Genomic DNA, 17,223 nt, shown 5'->3' with positions numbered 1-17,223 from the left:
GTGAAGACGCCAAGGGCTTGTATAAAATAAATCAAACAATCAGTCGGTCCCAAGGCTTTTCATATCTTCTGTGCTTCGATTGACATTCACATATGAGATTCTATTTACATTTCAGGAATGCCGAAATTTGTGCAGTAAATTGTATTTCACATTACTTGTCTTAAGTAATGCTTTCGTCCAACAAAGTTCTCAACAAGAATAATGAATATTACACTCTTTGGTTCTCAAGACTTGCGCGGAGAACCACCGAGTAACGGTTGCGTCAACGAAGCCGTTTTGCTCGACTGTATCTGGCAACTGTGTTGACACTGGCATGTGTGGCAGGAAGGTGGGACTGATTGTCGATGTGATTTAGTTTGTTTATATAATTATTTTTAGTATTATTCCGTCCATTCAGGTGCCTTCTTTTAATGATTTAGCAAAAATTTTAAGGGGCTAGTAGTAAAGCCTCGGAAACCGTCATAATGTTGCGTTTTTTAAGCAGACGAAAAGGACGTAACGCCCAGAAGAACTCGACTCAACCCAAATCCGGACAACGGCCAATTCTCAGTAAACATCTTTTGCCTTGTAGAGTGATCCTCTTGGATGGAACGGACTTATCAGTTGATCTTACGGTAAGTTGTGTTTTTTCCCTTAATTTTTAAAAAATGTTTGGCGTACAGGAATAAGATAGATTATTTTAAGAACGTGGTCGAAAGACACGCACAGCAAGTTGACCTAGAGGCTATATCAACGCTTCCTCGTAAACGCTGAACGAGTTTATGCACACGGAAGATATCTTATTGTTCAAAATATCTATATTCATATTCGAGAGAATGACTCATGGTACATATATATGATTAAGAGGAAGACAAGTTGTGATTAATCCGAACTATAATTCACAAAACAGCGAAATGGCAACATAATGGGACTTTTGGTTGGACAAAGGATAATAACAATGCAATGTTGAGTGGAGTGTTTTCATATAAAGTTTCTGAAACATAATAGCATTGCACCGTACAAAATACGAAAACATTACATGACTGTTTTTTTCATGGAACTTTGAAGCTTTCAAAATAAAATGAGACGGACAAATGAAATTATATCTCCAAAAATAACACTGATGTCATTTGGATTTTTTTTGCAGGATAGGCAATTTTAGATTAGAAATCTTCTAATTAAAATGACAGCTATGTGTAGGAGTGTTTACTCTGATAGATATTGTCTTAGAGCACACACACACAACATTAGGTATTTAGACAATTGCACAGAAATACACTGAAGTAATTTGTTCATGGCCCATAAAATTTTTGGAATAATATTTTTGGTAACGGTTCAGATTGTTTTATGATTTCTCCTAGCACAAAGACTAATTATTGTAGAATTTTGGAAATCAGTGTCACACGAAATTTGAAAATTCCTTAAAGTAATGAGCACTGTTTGGACTTGAAAAAAAGTTATTTATGTTGAAAAAAACAACTTGAAAATTACCTTACGCACTTCTCATGGACAAAATATGGAGCGATTTTACAATACCGGGAATTTCTCCATTCTGTTTGAAATTCGGCATACTCACTAAATTAGGTCTCCTAATCACGAATCTGAAGTTAAAATTTGGTGCTCACGTGTCAAACTTGCAAAATAAGAGGGTCAGTCATCGCAACCGACAATGCACAATTGCTCATTATTTATCACAATATTTTCCATTTCGAATACTTAAAGAACGAAATATATATATTCCTGATATTACTACGACCCTAAAATTTAACTATGTTTCCTAGCCTAACCTAACCACGTGCCAATGGTTCGTGGGCTAGCGCCAATGGTCCATGGGGCTAGCCATTATTCAGCAATTTCTATCCGTGAGCGCCAAATTTTAAGTGCAGATTCGTGATTAGGAGACCCAAATTAGTAAGTATCCGAAATTTCAAACAAATTTGAGAAATTCCCTGTATTGTTAAATTATACCCAAAATATTCTGTCAACAAGCGACAGTAAATATCATAGAAGTATGGGAATGAATGTAGAAGTAAATCGGAACCTTAATATAATGCATTTTGGTACTTTATGTTAATGCTAAGGGAACCAAATCTAACCTGCCTAACCTAACCACGTAAGCATATATTGAACAAAATCTTAAGTAATCGCTAAAACTCTGCAGTATGTTGTAACAGACATACATCGAAATCGAACCATGTAAAAATTGCATTCATAGCATGATGAAATCGCAATAAAACAAAAGGAACTTGGGCCAATAAGGGCATACCTGTTTACATTATTCATGGACAAATAGATTATGTTCCTTACATGTGCATCTGCCCATATCGTGTTGGGAAGTGTTTACTGAAGTAATGTTAATGCTAACAGCAGTCTTCCTGCTAGGAGAATTTGAAAAAATCAGAATCACAGATGAAATTGTTGCTCCATAAGAAATAATCCAGTCTTTACACTCCCAAATACTTTTGTGTGTGAAGAGTTGTGGGGTTCTCTGTCCTTTTATATGGCTGCACTGATTGTCTGGAATTTAGTTTTTCCCCCAAAATTTATTATTTGACTGAATTATTTAACATCTGTTTTAGATTTTCTGATATGTTTTTAGCAACCAGGGCTTCCCTATGCATCAACCCACCAGTGTTGTGGTAAATACAACACCTTTCAAACAATCAGTATTGTATATAACAAACTATTTTAAGCCTTTATGTACATCAGTGGTGGTGTGTACCATTTAGAAGATGAACAGTATGTCTTCAACAGTATTTCTCTTGTGTACACATCAGTGGCGTGGGGTGCTAAATCAGACAGGGAAACAGGTGACCTGCACTTGCCCCCCCCTTCCCCTCCCATACCAAGTAAAATTCAACCCTTGTTGAAATGAACCAAATAAACATACACGATACATATGTTACAAATTGTCAGAAGTGGCATACATGAACCATGTTAAAATTATGTCAATACCAATGTTAAAGAAAATGTGATATAATGTAAAGAAAACATTAAAACAAAATTGTCCATGCGCAACAAAGAAAAAATTAATGAAGGCAATTTAAGAGTGATCAGAGAAAAGAATGTTTTGTCGAATTCTGTTTCATCTCCTCTATTTGTAGATTACATTAACATTTTTTTTGTAGAGTTGAGCATTCTTGTAATTCAAATGTCCTCAATGCAATAATGGCAATCAGATGGCTGAGTTTTTTCATGACGTTCAGTAGATTTGTAGAAATTGAGAAAAACCCAAACTGTTCCAAACTCCCTTCTCGGGAACAAACAAGGACAACAATAATTTGCCACTGGAAGAGTATCCAGTTAATTATTTTACAGAGTTGTAACTTGTTTGAAAATGCATTGTGTATGTTTTAGTTTTTAATTCGGTTAGGATAGGTGTTGGTTTGCTGTCTTTTCTGTAAAGTTCAATAAACTATAAGCTTTCGTCTTCAGCTGGTCGATCATACAACATTTGCAACCCTATGCTCGCAACATTCACTTTCTTGTCCTGCCACTGTGTGCATCTTGGCTTGGGGCTGGTGGAACAGGTGGACGCGAGCTGTTCCCTCGAAAACTATTTCGCAGTGTTTAGCCAAGGCATTTAGCAGATGCTTAGACTGTAGAAGATTTTTCCAGTTCGTTATGAATGGCAGACACAATTTTGCAATGAGATTATGAAAATTTAGACTTACTACACTCAAAACTATCACTACGATGCAATTGAACTTTAGCACATAGAAATAACTCGAAGGAAAACAAATTCGGTATGTCTCTCGTGGGGAACAGCTAAAGAGTTCAGCTTCCGTGGTGGGAGGTAACACCATAGGATCAAGAGAAATAATTCTGTAATGCAAGTAATGCGTACATACAAGAAAAAGTATCAGTTTTGAAACAAACCTTTCTTCAAGCTCTTTCAGAGCCTTTGGAGGGACATAATAGCCCCTTCTACTTCGCTGCACCTTTTAACACTCCCTGCACTTACCTGTCTATTTGGTTACAATGCATTACGTTCTGGAGCACATGGCACATGCTAGCCGTTCAATGAATGTTGAAAGCAGCAGGTATTTGTTGAAATTTCTGAATTTGAAGCTCACCAACACCAACATTCTGATAGTACAGTATCTACTTGAGTGAACACAATTTCCTTGCATCGGTACAACACTGTGATGCACCTGCGCTACTCCTTGTGTGAGAAACTGCAATGACCTAGAAAGGATGAGTGCATTATGAACCAGACCCTGTGTCAACCAAGTTAATCCATCTATGGAAATTGTTTTTAAAATTAAATTAAATCAGAAGGAACAGACGCAGTAGTAGCAGTCACTGGCATACGCATAATTTATTTTCGGGGGTGCTGCAATTGTAAAGGTGGCTAGCTACTTTCTAGGGAGCGGACAACACAGTGAGATATTTAGTTTTTTAGAACTTTCCACTCTCAAAAATGGTAATCGGGGATAATTACAAGTGAGTTTTGCATTTACCACCCTATTCTTCCTGAGATTTTCACTGTTTTAATTTGAAAATGTTGATTTGTTTAAAATTTCGGCTGCGTTCGCTAGTGGTGGCAGTCTTCAATTTTGGAAAATAACACATTTTGTAAAAATAGATCTGTTATTAAAATATATATATATGCAGGGCAAGACAGCCAGAATTTGTGGAAGCAAATATTTCAATATGGATTTTGTATGGTAAAATGTTGAATTTAATTTCCAATTGTGTGATGGTGTTCACAAGTTGCTCACGAGTATGAGAAATGTATTTGTACTGGTGATGTTTCAGTGATGTTAATTCTTAACATTTTAATTCATTGTATTGTGTAAATTCTTGAAAATGGTACCTGTTCTTTTGTCCAATAAAATTTACGTTTAGTTTCATATTATTCACTGAAATCAAATAATTCAACTGTTTAATGTTTCAGAAAAAGGCAGTTGGAAATGACCTCTACGAGCAAGTATTTTATTCCCTGGATATCATTGAGAAGGATTATTTTGGACTTCAATACACAGACGCAAACAACGTGAAGGTAACTGAGTATTGCGGTTAATTTCGCTCTTTTTATAACATATTTGACAAGTATATGAATATAAAGCAAAGTTTAGTAATGTAATATGTAATACTGAGTTGTTTGTATCTATATTATGGAAATGTGTTCATTTTGTAGCAGTCATAATTTAAAATGTTTAAAAAAGGGCAATATATGCATATATGTTGTTAACTTGAAGTTCTTAGGGTAAAAACACAGTGAAACAAAAGAGAGATTGGTGCTGAGGTAGAGACAAGTCAAGAGAAACACGAATACAGGTAGGTCACACAATGAGGCACTTACAAGAGAAACAATGTGCTGCATTTCCTTTCAGTTTGAAGGTGAAAATTGTATTGAACTGTTAAAATTAAATTTATCGGTTTATTTACACTTATGAACTGTTTGTCTCATGGGAGCAACGTCTTTATAAACAACAGATTGTGATACAAATTAAGAGTGTATTGTACAATCCACCTGTTGCTACACTGAGTTTTCAACCTTAGGGGAGATATAGTATAACACAACATACATATGTATGTATAAAATATATTTCTTGTTCATTGAGAAAATGTGTTCCCTTGCTTTCGATGCCTTGGTGCCCGTATGTTTATTTGAAATTCACCAATGGAATCGTAATTTCTGTGCATTTAACTCATTTTGATAAAACATTAAAAATGCTAACCAAGGCAAATTTTATAGTATAAAAAATTAGTTGGAAGTGGTCGAAAAAAGCCCAGCTTTTTAGTTGGGCTTTTTTCACAAAAGTGTCTCAAATCAATGAAAATGCAGGAGTTGGCAGTATGTTTCGTGTATCTCCCTACTGTAAAATAGACACTCATTTCTAAATATGAAATTCGTAGCTAGACATACAGTGTTTTCAAGAAAGCTGGCTTTTTTGAATGAGTGGTTCTTTCTGAGTGTTATCTTCATATTTCGGTAGGCTTATTAAATATATCGTTGTAGTATAAACATATTTACATAACTAGAGTAGTTTTGTATGTGTTTTTTAATAGAACCTAATAGTATGATATGATTTTCAATAAAGTGAAAAGTAAAGTGTTCCCCTGTGCATAGCACCACGCCATGAAGGCGTATAGGGCGTGTGGGGGTAACGCCCCACACTTTCTTGATCCGGTCGTGAGTGGGGGTGATGTGATCAGCATCACGCAATGTTTGAATTTATTATACGAACATGTACATGAAGCAAAAAAGAAAATACTGCTATACCTTTTGAAAATCTAGTATCAAATCTCTTTACTTTAAATTTTGTGTTCAGTAAGATATATTTGTATTCTGGCTTTCCAGAACATCATGTATAATTTGGTTAAATGGCCGCTAATCCTGGGCACGGAGCAACAAGTGATGTATTTTGGCTGTTTGTTGCAGTGGTTTTCAACCTTTGTGAGACCACAGCCCAGTAAATTTATTTCTTACAAGTCAATGCCCTGATCCCAAGAATTTCACTCATAAATACATTTCTGATCTTTAAAGTTTCTATTGAAATTAATATTCACCCTTAATTAATATTAATATATAAACTATGATATAATCATAGTTCAATTATGTATAGACTTGCTGTCAAATATAAAATTAAATTTAAATTAGTTGTCAACCCCAGGGTGCAACGGACCTTTTGCAGACCGGCTGTTGAAAAACACACAAACAAGACCGAGGCAACACTGAAGGAGCTTTCAGACTGAAGTCACAGATGACAAGCGACACAGTCTCCTTCAGTATGTAGCAAAGCATTCACCTTGCATGCAAGAACAACAGACTGAAGTGGCATGATGCATATCATTGAGAAAATAGTATAGTCCGAGTAACATGCAAGTGACATGTTTAGCTCGTTGTCGCACTTGGGTTCAAAAGGTTGATTGGATTACTGAGGGTCTGCTTCCAAGTGACACATGTCACTTGTTTCTTCGGTCTGAAAGTTCCCTGCTAAAACTGTACAGACCAAGTGACAAGCGACACTTGCAGCTTATGTTGCTTTGGTTCGAAAGATTGCATTTACTTCTAAGGGTTGGTTTCCAAGAGCCACGTGTCGCTTCTGTCTGAAAGCTCCGTTAAACAGGATATATACACACATTCACTTATTACGTATACTTCTGCATATGTGTTGTGAACAGTAAAGATTTTTAATTGTCCCGAAACATCAAATCAAATAAAACACGGTTTAAAATTACTTACATGAAATTTAGAAAATTTCGCACTTCCGCATTGCACAATTTAATGGTTAAATCCTATTAATTTCGAAGATCCACTGTCTTCATTCACAAAAGGGTACGGCATAATAGGATTTAACCATTAAATTGTGCAATATGGAAGTGCGAAATTTTCTAAATTTCAAGTAAGTAATCAAATATTTTGTTTCATATTTTATGACATCAACATTTAAATTGAGACACAAACATGTTAAAGCTTTTTTTAAGTCCCATTTAATGGTCAAATGTGCCCATCAGGACTACACATTCAGTTTTAACCCAAGCTTACCCATGCCATACGAGAAACTTAAATACCGGGGGCGACTCACAGGCCCACACTTTTTTTATCACTAAAATTCAAGAAACCATTTTATTATTGAATCACTGCTTCCTGTGCTAATTACATAAGCAATTATTTATTAATTATATCATGCTATATTTTATCATTAACTAAAACTCACAAAATCCATAATAATATTTATTAATGCTTTTAGTTTGCAGAAGTATATTTGTTTATTAAATATAATAATTATCATCATTACCAACCAATTATAAACTGTCACTGGCATGAGTGTGTCATTCGAAGATGGTGCCTGATATGCCCACCAAGTGCATTTTGCCTCCTAATTACATTATATTTATGTTTTTATGAAAGAAAAGTAATAAAGAAATATTGGGAACAACCCAGGAACAATCTAAATGAAAAATCTAAAAAATAGTGGTGCTGGGCCTGCGAAGCCCCAACTCTCCGGTTAGCTAGGGTTAAACTTGTATTTTAACCAGTATGCAATATGTGTCCACTGGGATTGGCCAATAGCTATCTGTCTTTTGGCTACTACATGATGTAGAATTTTTTTTAGCTAGTTGTAAAATATGTCACTACAAACTTGTAAACTCATAACAGTAACTTCAAGTGAAATAGGTTAGCTGTAATTGGTAAAAAGCCAAAATTTCCAGTTTCTTTCCAAGAAACCCGGCATTTGATAGGAAAAAACTGTCCATTCAAAAAAGCTGGCTTTTTTTGCAACTCTCAAAAAAATATACATAAAACGTAACATTACATTTTTATGTATATTTTTTATACTATAAAAAATTGCCTTGTCAGCATTTTTAACGTTTTATTAGCATGGAAACAAGGCTTAACAGTGTTACCAACTCATTTTGGAGTACGGGTATTGTGGGAAATGGGCAGGATGCAGATACAATTCCAGGTAAAAAATGGCTGCAGTGGGTTCATTTTATAATTTAGAACTGCAGTTTTTGTGCAACCAGTCCAAGTATATTATATAAATGAGTTTGATACATATTCAGACCTACTAGCGTGTTCTACATTTTAAAAAAATCTCCATTGCAGCATTGGCTGGACCCAACTAAAGCCGTGAAGAAGCAAGTGAAAAGTAAGTAATTAATGAATTGGCTGAGATTATTGTTTTTTTTTCAGAACTAACTTGTGGTGGATGGACTCTGTTATTTGTTCAGCTCCCCTTTTAATCTTCTTTTGACTTTTATTAAAACGTGAATTGCATGCAGGTTATTTCTTTTGCAGAGGTTTTGTATTATTAGATGGACTTGGATCGTACTTTATATTTTTTTATTATCTCAGCAGTGTAACACTGAAACATGTCTGCATCCTATCTTTTCTGTAAGGGCTTGTGGGATTCATGTGTTTGTTTTATTGTGCATATGATTTCATTTATAGTGTTTCTGTTTGGCATTCTTCTGTTTCTTAGTAGTTGAAATGTGTGTGCTTTTTAATCCCCTAAAACATTTATATTAGTTGCTTTAGCTGTATGCACCAGTATTTTATTTTATAATTGTGCCTTGTATGCCATATTTGTGCATTACCTATCATTTACTTGTATTGGTATGACTTGAGATGACCGCACCTCTCTCCGATTTTCTTCATATTTGACATAGTTCACTGATTGAGGCCTCCTAATCACGAATGTGAAGTTAAAATTTGTCGGAAACGTCTAGAAATTGTGAACCATTGTCGCTAGCCTCACGAACCATTGGCGCTAGCCCCACGAACCATTGGCACGTGGTTAGGTTAGTTTCGGTTAGGTTAGGCAAACATAGTTAAAATTTGGTGTCGTGGTAGTATCAGGAATATATATATTTGCTTGTGAAACAAAAAAGTTCGCGAAAAAAGACTGTTTCCATTCCGAAAACTAGCACTTTATTTTAGCTTATTTTGCAATTTCTATACGTTTCTGACAAATTTTAACTTCAGATTCGTGATTAGGAGGCCTCAATTAGTGAGTATGCCAAATATGAAGAAAACCGGAGAGGGGTCCGGTCATCTTAAGTCGTTCCCTTGTATTTGATGTTGTTTTTGTACCTTTTACACTAATTATAATGATGAGGATGAATAATGGTTGAATTAAATTGACGAAGAGAGATAAAAGAGTGCCCAGGCTTGGGACTCAATTCTGAAACCACTGGTGGTGAGATTGTGAGTCAGCCAGTCAGGGTGCTCATCCACCAAGGTAGTTTCATTTACTTGTTATGTATACAAGATACAACTTGGGAGACTAAAGCACTTCTAACAAAAGTGCTAACATTTTAACCGAAGAGGTTGGAATATATATTTTTTTTTTACTTCTGTTTCTTCCAACAATTAAGTGCATTCATGATGTTACACAGAAAACACAGCTAAAAATTACACTAGAGACACTGTATCAATGTTGTTTGTTTAACTTGATATTAACATCTTAATTTTAAAGGCATTCTTCCGCCTTCATTGTCTGATGTATCGTGGACTCAAGTTGTATCGTGCATTTTTTCTTTGTAATTGTCTGGTGGGAGTTTTGCATTTCTTGTATTTAGTGATTCCCTCGCTAGAGGCCCCAAACTTTTGTCTATAAAACTACCATTTACTTAAAGTTTGTCTTGAAATTTTGTGTGCACATACCTTCAACAATGTAAAACAGGATCTAACCCCTCGCAATAGGTTTGGACTCTTCCAGTGACCTTCATTTGTTTTGTTCCGTGACAATGCATCTCGGTAGTGTTGCTTCGAATGTATAGGGATTACAATGTACACAATCGAAGAGCATGTGTTCCTCGTTCCCAAATACTGGCAAACTGATTCATTTAAAGCATGTCAAAGGGAATTTCAGACTGAATTTTGTGTGACACTTGTATCTTGAAAGTATATCCAGAAATTGGTAAGAAAGAGAGAGACAACGGGAAATTTTTTCACACAGCATTCAGGAGTCCGGAAAATGTTGAAGAGACAAAACAGGCTGTAAAGGAGCGATTACTGGCAACAAAACAGGATGTAAAAGAAAATTGTAGTGTCTTGTAGGCAAATTATAGGTCCTGTTTTTTTTGTTTTTTTTAACAAAGTGTTAACACTGAAGTCTACCTGGAAATATTCACTGAGTTTGTCAATCAGTTAACAGATAATGAACTAACTGATGGATATTTCCAACACTTCAAATGTTAGCATGAGAGAGATAAAAAGTTTTTTTGGAGACCGAATTATCTCAAAAAATCTGGCCACCAAAATCTCCCAATCTCACCCCACCTGCCTTCTTTCTTTGGGGCTTATTGAAGGGAAAAGTATACAGAAATAAACCCCGCACAATCACAGCCCTGAAAGAAGCTAGACGTCAAGAGATTACCGACGCCACTTTTAAGAAAAGTATTCCAGAATTTGGAGAGACGTGTACAAGAGTGCTTGCATGTGGAAGGGAACCATTTTCAGCATCGGATATGAGCAGATCCTGTTTTACATTGTTGAAGGTATTGCATACAAAATTTCAATACAATCTTTTAAGTAAATGGCAGTTTTATAAACAAAAGTTTCGAGCCTCTAGCAAGGGAATCACCCTGTACTTGGCAACACTAGTGACGTGCTGCTGGATTGTGTCTACTTGCATCCTGTGGTTTCAGTGGGATCGATGGTTGGGAGAGTATTGTCAAAAAATTCACATTATGTATGGTGTATATTACGTTTGGAAACAAACATGCAGTCAAATTTCCGTCAACATGAATAAGATTGAAAAAAAATGTCCCAAGTTTTCTTGGCGTGTAATGGAATAAATATGGTTTCACTTTGCCAGTAGTAACTAAGCCTTTGAGGTAGGCAGAAACTACGATGTGCCTATGTGAACTCTTATCGATGGATTTTTCATCATGCTCAACTTTTAAAAATTAGAATTGTATTTGTCAGAAAAAAAAAATTCACACCAAAGTATGTGTGTCATAGACCTTGCCATTTTGTTTTCACTTTGTGCTGTAGTATAGCACTGGTATCTATAGTTTATGTTCAACTAATATTTTAATTTCTGTTTTCTTCTTGTAGTTGGACCACCATACACATTCCGTCTCAAGGTTAAATTTTATTCATCTGAACCTAACAATCTTCGTGAAGAACTAACAAGGTAACTACGACATTACATATAGTTTTTATGTTTTCACTAGGAACAATAAAATTATATAATTTAATTATATTGATTTAAATTATATAAGTGATTCATATTTGTAAGATAGAGTTGAATTTTTACTTTGTATATGTGTCGACAATAACTGTACATCACCTTTTTGTGCAATTTGCACATGAAAAAAAACGTGTGTTTATTACAATGCTTATTATATTTGCCACAAGTGCAACCTCTGGGACTAAAGGACCTGTCCAAGACCAAGATGGAATGACAATATAAATAAGAGTGGTCAACGGTGAACTACTGTTGCTTAGGATAGAGTTAGATGGAAGGTGTATGTTGATGCCACAATAACTCTGCAGGTTAGGAATACCAGAGTCCATCTCAGGTGTAATGCATTTGGTTTACCAGTGCAAGAAGCATATGTGTCGAATATGTCCAGGTTTATTATTTGAAGTTCACTGAACAAACGTTTTCTTTTTATTTAACAGGTATCAGTTTTTTCTGCAGTTGAAGCAAGATATCCTGGAGGGGAGGTTAGAATGCCCATACCAGACATTCATAGAACTTGCAGCCCTTTCCTTGCAGTGTAAGTACAGTACTGGTTTTGTTGCTGCTTTAAATATTACTCTGAACCATAGATGTGCAATGTGTATACGGAGAAGGGTTCCAACTTGGAGCAACTGAAGCTCCATTATAACTTTAATATATATGGAATATCTGAAGTGGCCATTGGATGCTGTTTTTTTAGGGAAGGATGGTGTGGGATGTGTATTATTCCAGGTAAAGGAAATGGCAAAATTGAGATACTAATAACTATAATGGAGTCACCGTTAAAACTGGTGTCCATTCACAGCGTGGAACAGTTATTTTGAGAATTTGAGAAAATCCTGTTTCCCTGCTGCCTGCTTCAGGGAGGAGTGCTTTCCCCGATGTCGCAGTGGTAGCGTTGTTGCCTTGAAATCAAAGGATCCCAGGTTTGATACCCGGTGGAGGCTCATAGTGGTTCGGATTCCACTTTAAACTGTAGGTCCAGTCCCGATTAGCCTTACTGTGCATAAAGTGGACTTAAAACACCAATTCAATCAATCAATGCTTCGGGGAGGAGGAATTGTAATGTTGCCACTTCTTGACCAAGCAGTAGGCCTAATTGGTGGTTTGACCGCAAGTTTCCTTGTAGGTAAACGCAGCAACAGAGGGCCACTGCAATAAAGGCAGTCTCCGTGCCAGGGTTGCTAGGCCGTCATGGCTATAGATCATAAATATCTGACATTACTGAAATATGACTAAAAATTATAAAGTTTGCCCTTTATTAAGCAGTTTTTTTGGTGTTATTGTTTGTGTTAGTGTCCCAAGTGACAATATTTTTGGGTGAACACCTGCATTCATTCCTCCCTCTTACAAGATCGTTTCATTTTCTAGCTGAGCTTGGTGACTATGAAGAAGGTATCCACACACCGGCTGTTGTGTCAGAGTTCAGGTTCTGTCAAAACCAAACGGAAGACATGGAAATTGCTGCATTGGAAGAATTCAAGAAATGCAGGTATTTATCTTCGTTGTCATTTCATAATTTATTAGAAGTTGGAAACCAAATGAAGCGGGCTTCTAGGTTTTGGATGCTTAAGATAATCTTTTTCTTCACTTCTTGTTCATATATCCATTTCCAGTGTAGTGGCAAACACACATCTCGTAAAAATATTCAAATGTATGAAGAAAGTAATTATTTTCCACCATGTGACACCCATATATAGAGATTCTTTACTTGTGATTTTTTGGTGGAGCAAAAATTCAGTAGTTTAAATGCTTATTTGTATGTTAAATTGTAGGTTCAGTCCCAGTTAGCCTTCATGTGCATAAAGCAAACTTAAACTTAGCTATGATCATTTGAAGAATTCAGCATTACAGTTGCTTGAATGCTCTTCATTAATTACAGCAAATAATGAGTATGTACTGGTAATTTTTTTTCAATACTTCCCAAGCTACATTCTAGGGTTGGAATTTTAGTTTTTACCATTTTTTTTCTTTCTTTCAACTGTGGCCAACTGTCACCTTGTTATCGAGGGATGCCAGGTACAATCTTGGTGGAGGCATACAGCACAGTGGTTCAGATCTCACTTTACACCGTAGGTCCAATCTCGATTAACCTATCTGAGCATGATGTGTGCTTCAAAGTATTGACATTTTTTTAAAATGTATTTTAAGGCTCCTGCAATTGGTATGCTCGAAGAAAACCCAGAAGCTAGTACAGCATATTCCAAAGTAAAAAATATACATGTAAATGATCATTATTTTGTGTGTGTTTTACTCTTGCAGTCATTCCCATTATCTATCATTGTAACAATTTCATCACAATTTACTGCAAGCCAGATGTACAAAGGACACAGATTAAAATTTCATTGAAAAGTGGAAATTTTTAAAATTGACTAAAGAAAATCTCAAATTATGATTTTGCACATGAACTTGTTTGAGATGGAACCAAATATTGATAAATTTTTTAATTTAAATTTTGGTAATATTAATAAAATGAAGGGAAATAATCCTTGTGAATTTTCCATCTAGAAATATGCACTTTTGCTCTACTGCTTGCATGGGATTTTAATCATGTTGTTGCAAATTATGGTTGGTATTTACTAATTAGTAGAGGCACATATTTTTGGTAAAAAAGCAAAATTTCGGTACAAAAACAGTCTATTTCGGGTTCAAAAGCGGTAAATAAAATACAATTTCGGTGTTATAGCAGTGAATAATCACATCAAAAGTGCTATATAAAATGACATTTTGGTTTTAAAATTATGAATATAATCCTAAATTTGATTTAAAAACTGCACTTATTACACAAAATAAACTTATCCCTTCTATATAACGGTAATTAAAAATTTAAATAATAAATAGGGGCGTTTAGGGTTCGAACCACTGTTACGTTATTTAAGGCATGGATGTTCTTTCTTGCTAGGAGAAATTAAAATGTACCATTAAATTAGTCACGGTCCAAAATTCGGCCGATGGAAAAAAAGACGATGAAGTTCCTTTTTCATCGGTCTTCGTTTACAAGCCAAATGTTGTTTTTACATGTAGGAATCAAAAATTGAAAAAAATCAGAACACTGGACACTGAAATATGTTACAAAATAATGTTTAATACATTTCTGTTGATATACTTACAATCTCTGGTCCCTCACCGACACAAGACAAAACACTCCCGGACCCATGATGCACCGGGTCAGACAAGTTAGCAACGCAGACCGCTGATGGTCGATGCTTCTAGCACCATGGCCTATCCAGTTACGTTAAAGAAGTTTGAAATCACAAAGCTAGGACTCTATGCATGGTCCAGAGTAGAGAAAACAACTTCTCTCTGACCTATAAAGGTGCTGAAAGTTTTAACTGTGAATGTTCTAAAACTGTCTCTCTAAAAAGTGAATGTCGAACTGCCAAATCGAAATGTCTATTTCCACTGCCAACTTTTTCACTGCCTACTTTTTACTGCCAACTTTTTACTGCTTCTTTTAAGTCCTTACTTCCTCTTTTCTTTCCGTTCTCCCAAGAATTGTCCTTCACTCTATTGGTCGTTGAACTTTTTGCTCCGCCCACACGTGGTCACTTCTGCATGTAGGGGCGAGAATCGTAACACACGGGGTTAATAAGGGTGAGAATCCCTTAACATAAAAACACAATAGCAACTTGTTCGAGAGCTGATCTCGGGAAAGAAAAGTATTTTGTTCTAATTAATTCCAATGCTCACAACTCAATTTTTATTGCTCGCAACTGGGACACTCCGTTAAAGTTATGCCTTCCTTGTCTGCCAAATCCCATCGAAGCGAAGAGATACCAAGAGAAATGTTCTGGCAGGGTTGAAGTTCAAAATTCTGTACTAATCACCCTTGTCACTGAGCTGTCTATGAGCTGAGACTAGCGGGCGGTGGTCGTGGAATTTATGCGTCTCGTGGAGGCTGCCATGTGTAGGGCCACCTGCAAGTCTCCCGAGAACAGACGTTCCTTGTTTTAAAACGGGGAAGAAAGCATTTAAATTTTAAATGCCTGAAGTTCCAGGTGATTAGCTCCTTCTCGGCCGAAATTATCTTGATAGGCTCCATCTGGGCTGAAATTATCTTGACGTGGACCAGAGTCTAGATGAATTTGTACGGGACAGATATGGGAGTTTATTGCCGGACACACTGTTTCCTTCACCTTGAAGTAGGGGTGGTGATATATGGGAGGCTTCATGGGAACTAACGCTCGGCGAGGCAGCTGGGTTTCTTATTTCGTGACAAAACAGGGTAGAAAAATGCACCTCAGACCTTTCAGAAACATGAAAAATGAACATTACAGCATGTTATTTCATATTTTGTAGTTTCGTCAAAAACGAAATTTGCACCTCTACTAATCAGCTGTGGGTTTGAATAGATGGATGGTGTCATTCGGGGTTTTAGTATGTAATTTTTCGATTATTGGTTTGTGGAGATGTCTGCATATACTTCCAGGTAATTACAATTCACTATACTTGCCTTTAGATCTTTTTTAAAGAACAGAAATTATCATTTCTTTTTCAGAGGTCAGACACCAGCACAGGCAGAAATAAGTTTCTTGAACAAGGCCAAGTGGTTAGAAATGTACGGTGTGGACATGCATACAGTATTGGTGAGTTTCATAGTCTGTTTCTATGTAATTTATTTAATCTATTGACTGATACTAGCCAATACTTTCCTGGAGTCCAAGCATCTCAAATAGCATGCAAATTCCAAGATTTTCATTATTTTTGCAGTGAGTATCTTATGAAATTTTTACTTTTTAAAAAACTAAATTCTGCTAGATTTGTATGGTACAGTTACGATGGGTGTGGGAATCGTTAAGATTGTCAGCATTGGTATTGGTATGAGAACAAAGTAATATCAGTCAGCCCTACTTTCCACCCAAGGGAAGTCTCTATTTTGTGACTTAACCTTTAGGTGCCCGATCGTCTCGATCGAGATGCTCTTAGGTAACCCTTGGGTGCCCGATTGTCTCAGTTGAGACGCTTTGTCAAGGTCGTAGTTTTTACGTTATAACTTCGCTATTTTTGGCTAGAATTCAGATTTTCTTTTTTCATATTTTTGTTAACACATGTATTTATCAGAAATGATTGTTGCACCTCTTTTTTTTTCATGAAAGTGGCAGGAAAAAGGAGACTTTTTTTTGCATCTTTTTTCAAGGGAAAAATTTTGCCGACAAAGGAAGGCTGGCTTTGTTGTTCTAAAGCAATGTGTTTCCCTCACCCCTGAAAACTGTGTTCGAAGGAAGTTTGTTTATGGGTACCCGAGGTCAAAAGGAATGTTTTCCATCCTTTTTTTTTTTCAGGGGGTAGGGGGGAAACCCTATTTTTTTTTAAAAAAAAATCTCCATATATATAGTATGCCGAATTTGAATAAATTTTATATAATCTGAATCTCTGGTTCATTCCACGTACAACGGTATATCATTCATTTCTCTAGGTCAATTAGCCTCTGAGGTACAGTCATTTCAAGGTAACGCTGCATTGTGAAGCTTGAATCAGTGGCGTGCTGACCATTCCTTTTGGGGTACAACTCACGTTACATTGGTCAAACGATAATAATGCCAATATTCTTGTGTGCTTACATGCCAGCGATAATTTCCATGTGCATGTCGAC

At 36.0% G+C, this 17,223-nt stretch overlaps 1 protein-coding gene across 2 annotated transcripts in view; it reads left to right on the top strand.

Moving 5' to 3' along the window:
• Positions 1-282: 282 nt before the first annotated feature.
• Positions 283-17,223, top strand: part of yrt (erythrocyte membrane protein band 4.1-like yurt) — a 48,843-nt gene continuing 31,902 nt past the window's right edge. The window contains exons 1-7 of one of the 2 annotated variants that reach the window (XM_083135220.1): positions 283-614; positions 4,880-4,984; positions 8,543-8,585; positions 11,501-11,579; positions 12,071-12,168; positions 13,002-13,122; positions 16,129-16,216. In XM_083135220.1, the coding sequence (XP_082991346.1) occupies positions 465-614; positions 4,880-4,984; positions 8,543-8,585; positions 11,501-11,579; positions 12,071-12,168; positions 13,002-13,122; positions 16,129-16,216 (684 nt within the window). In that variant the 5' untranslated portion in view covers positions 283-464. The remainder of the gene's footprint in view (positions 615-4,879; positions 4,985-8,542; positions 8,586-11,500; positions 11,580-12,070; positions 12,169-13,001; positions 13,123-16,128; positions 16,217-17,223) is intronic. The other variant, XM_083135221.1, reaches the window with a different exon arrangement.

This window comes from Lepisma saccharinum, chromosome 14 (genome assembly GCF_977018435.1).
Source record: "Lepisma saccharinum chromosome 14, izLepSacc3.1, whole genome shotgun sequence".
Lineage (NCBI taxonomy): Eukaryota > Metazoa > Arthropoda > Insecta > Zygentoma > Lepismatidae > Lepisma > Lepisma saccharinum.
Note: the sequence above shows the minus strand (reverse complement) of the source record. Positions and strands in the feature narration are given on the sequence as shown.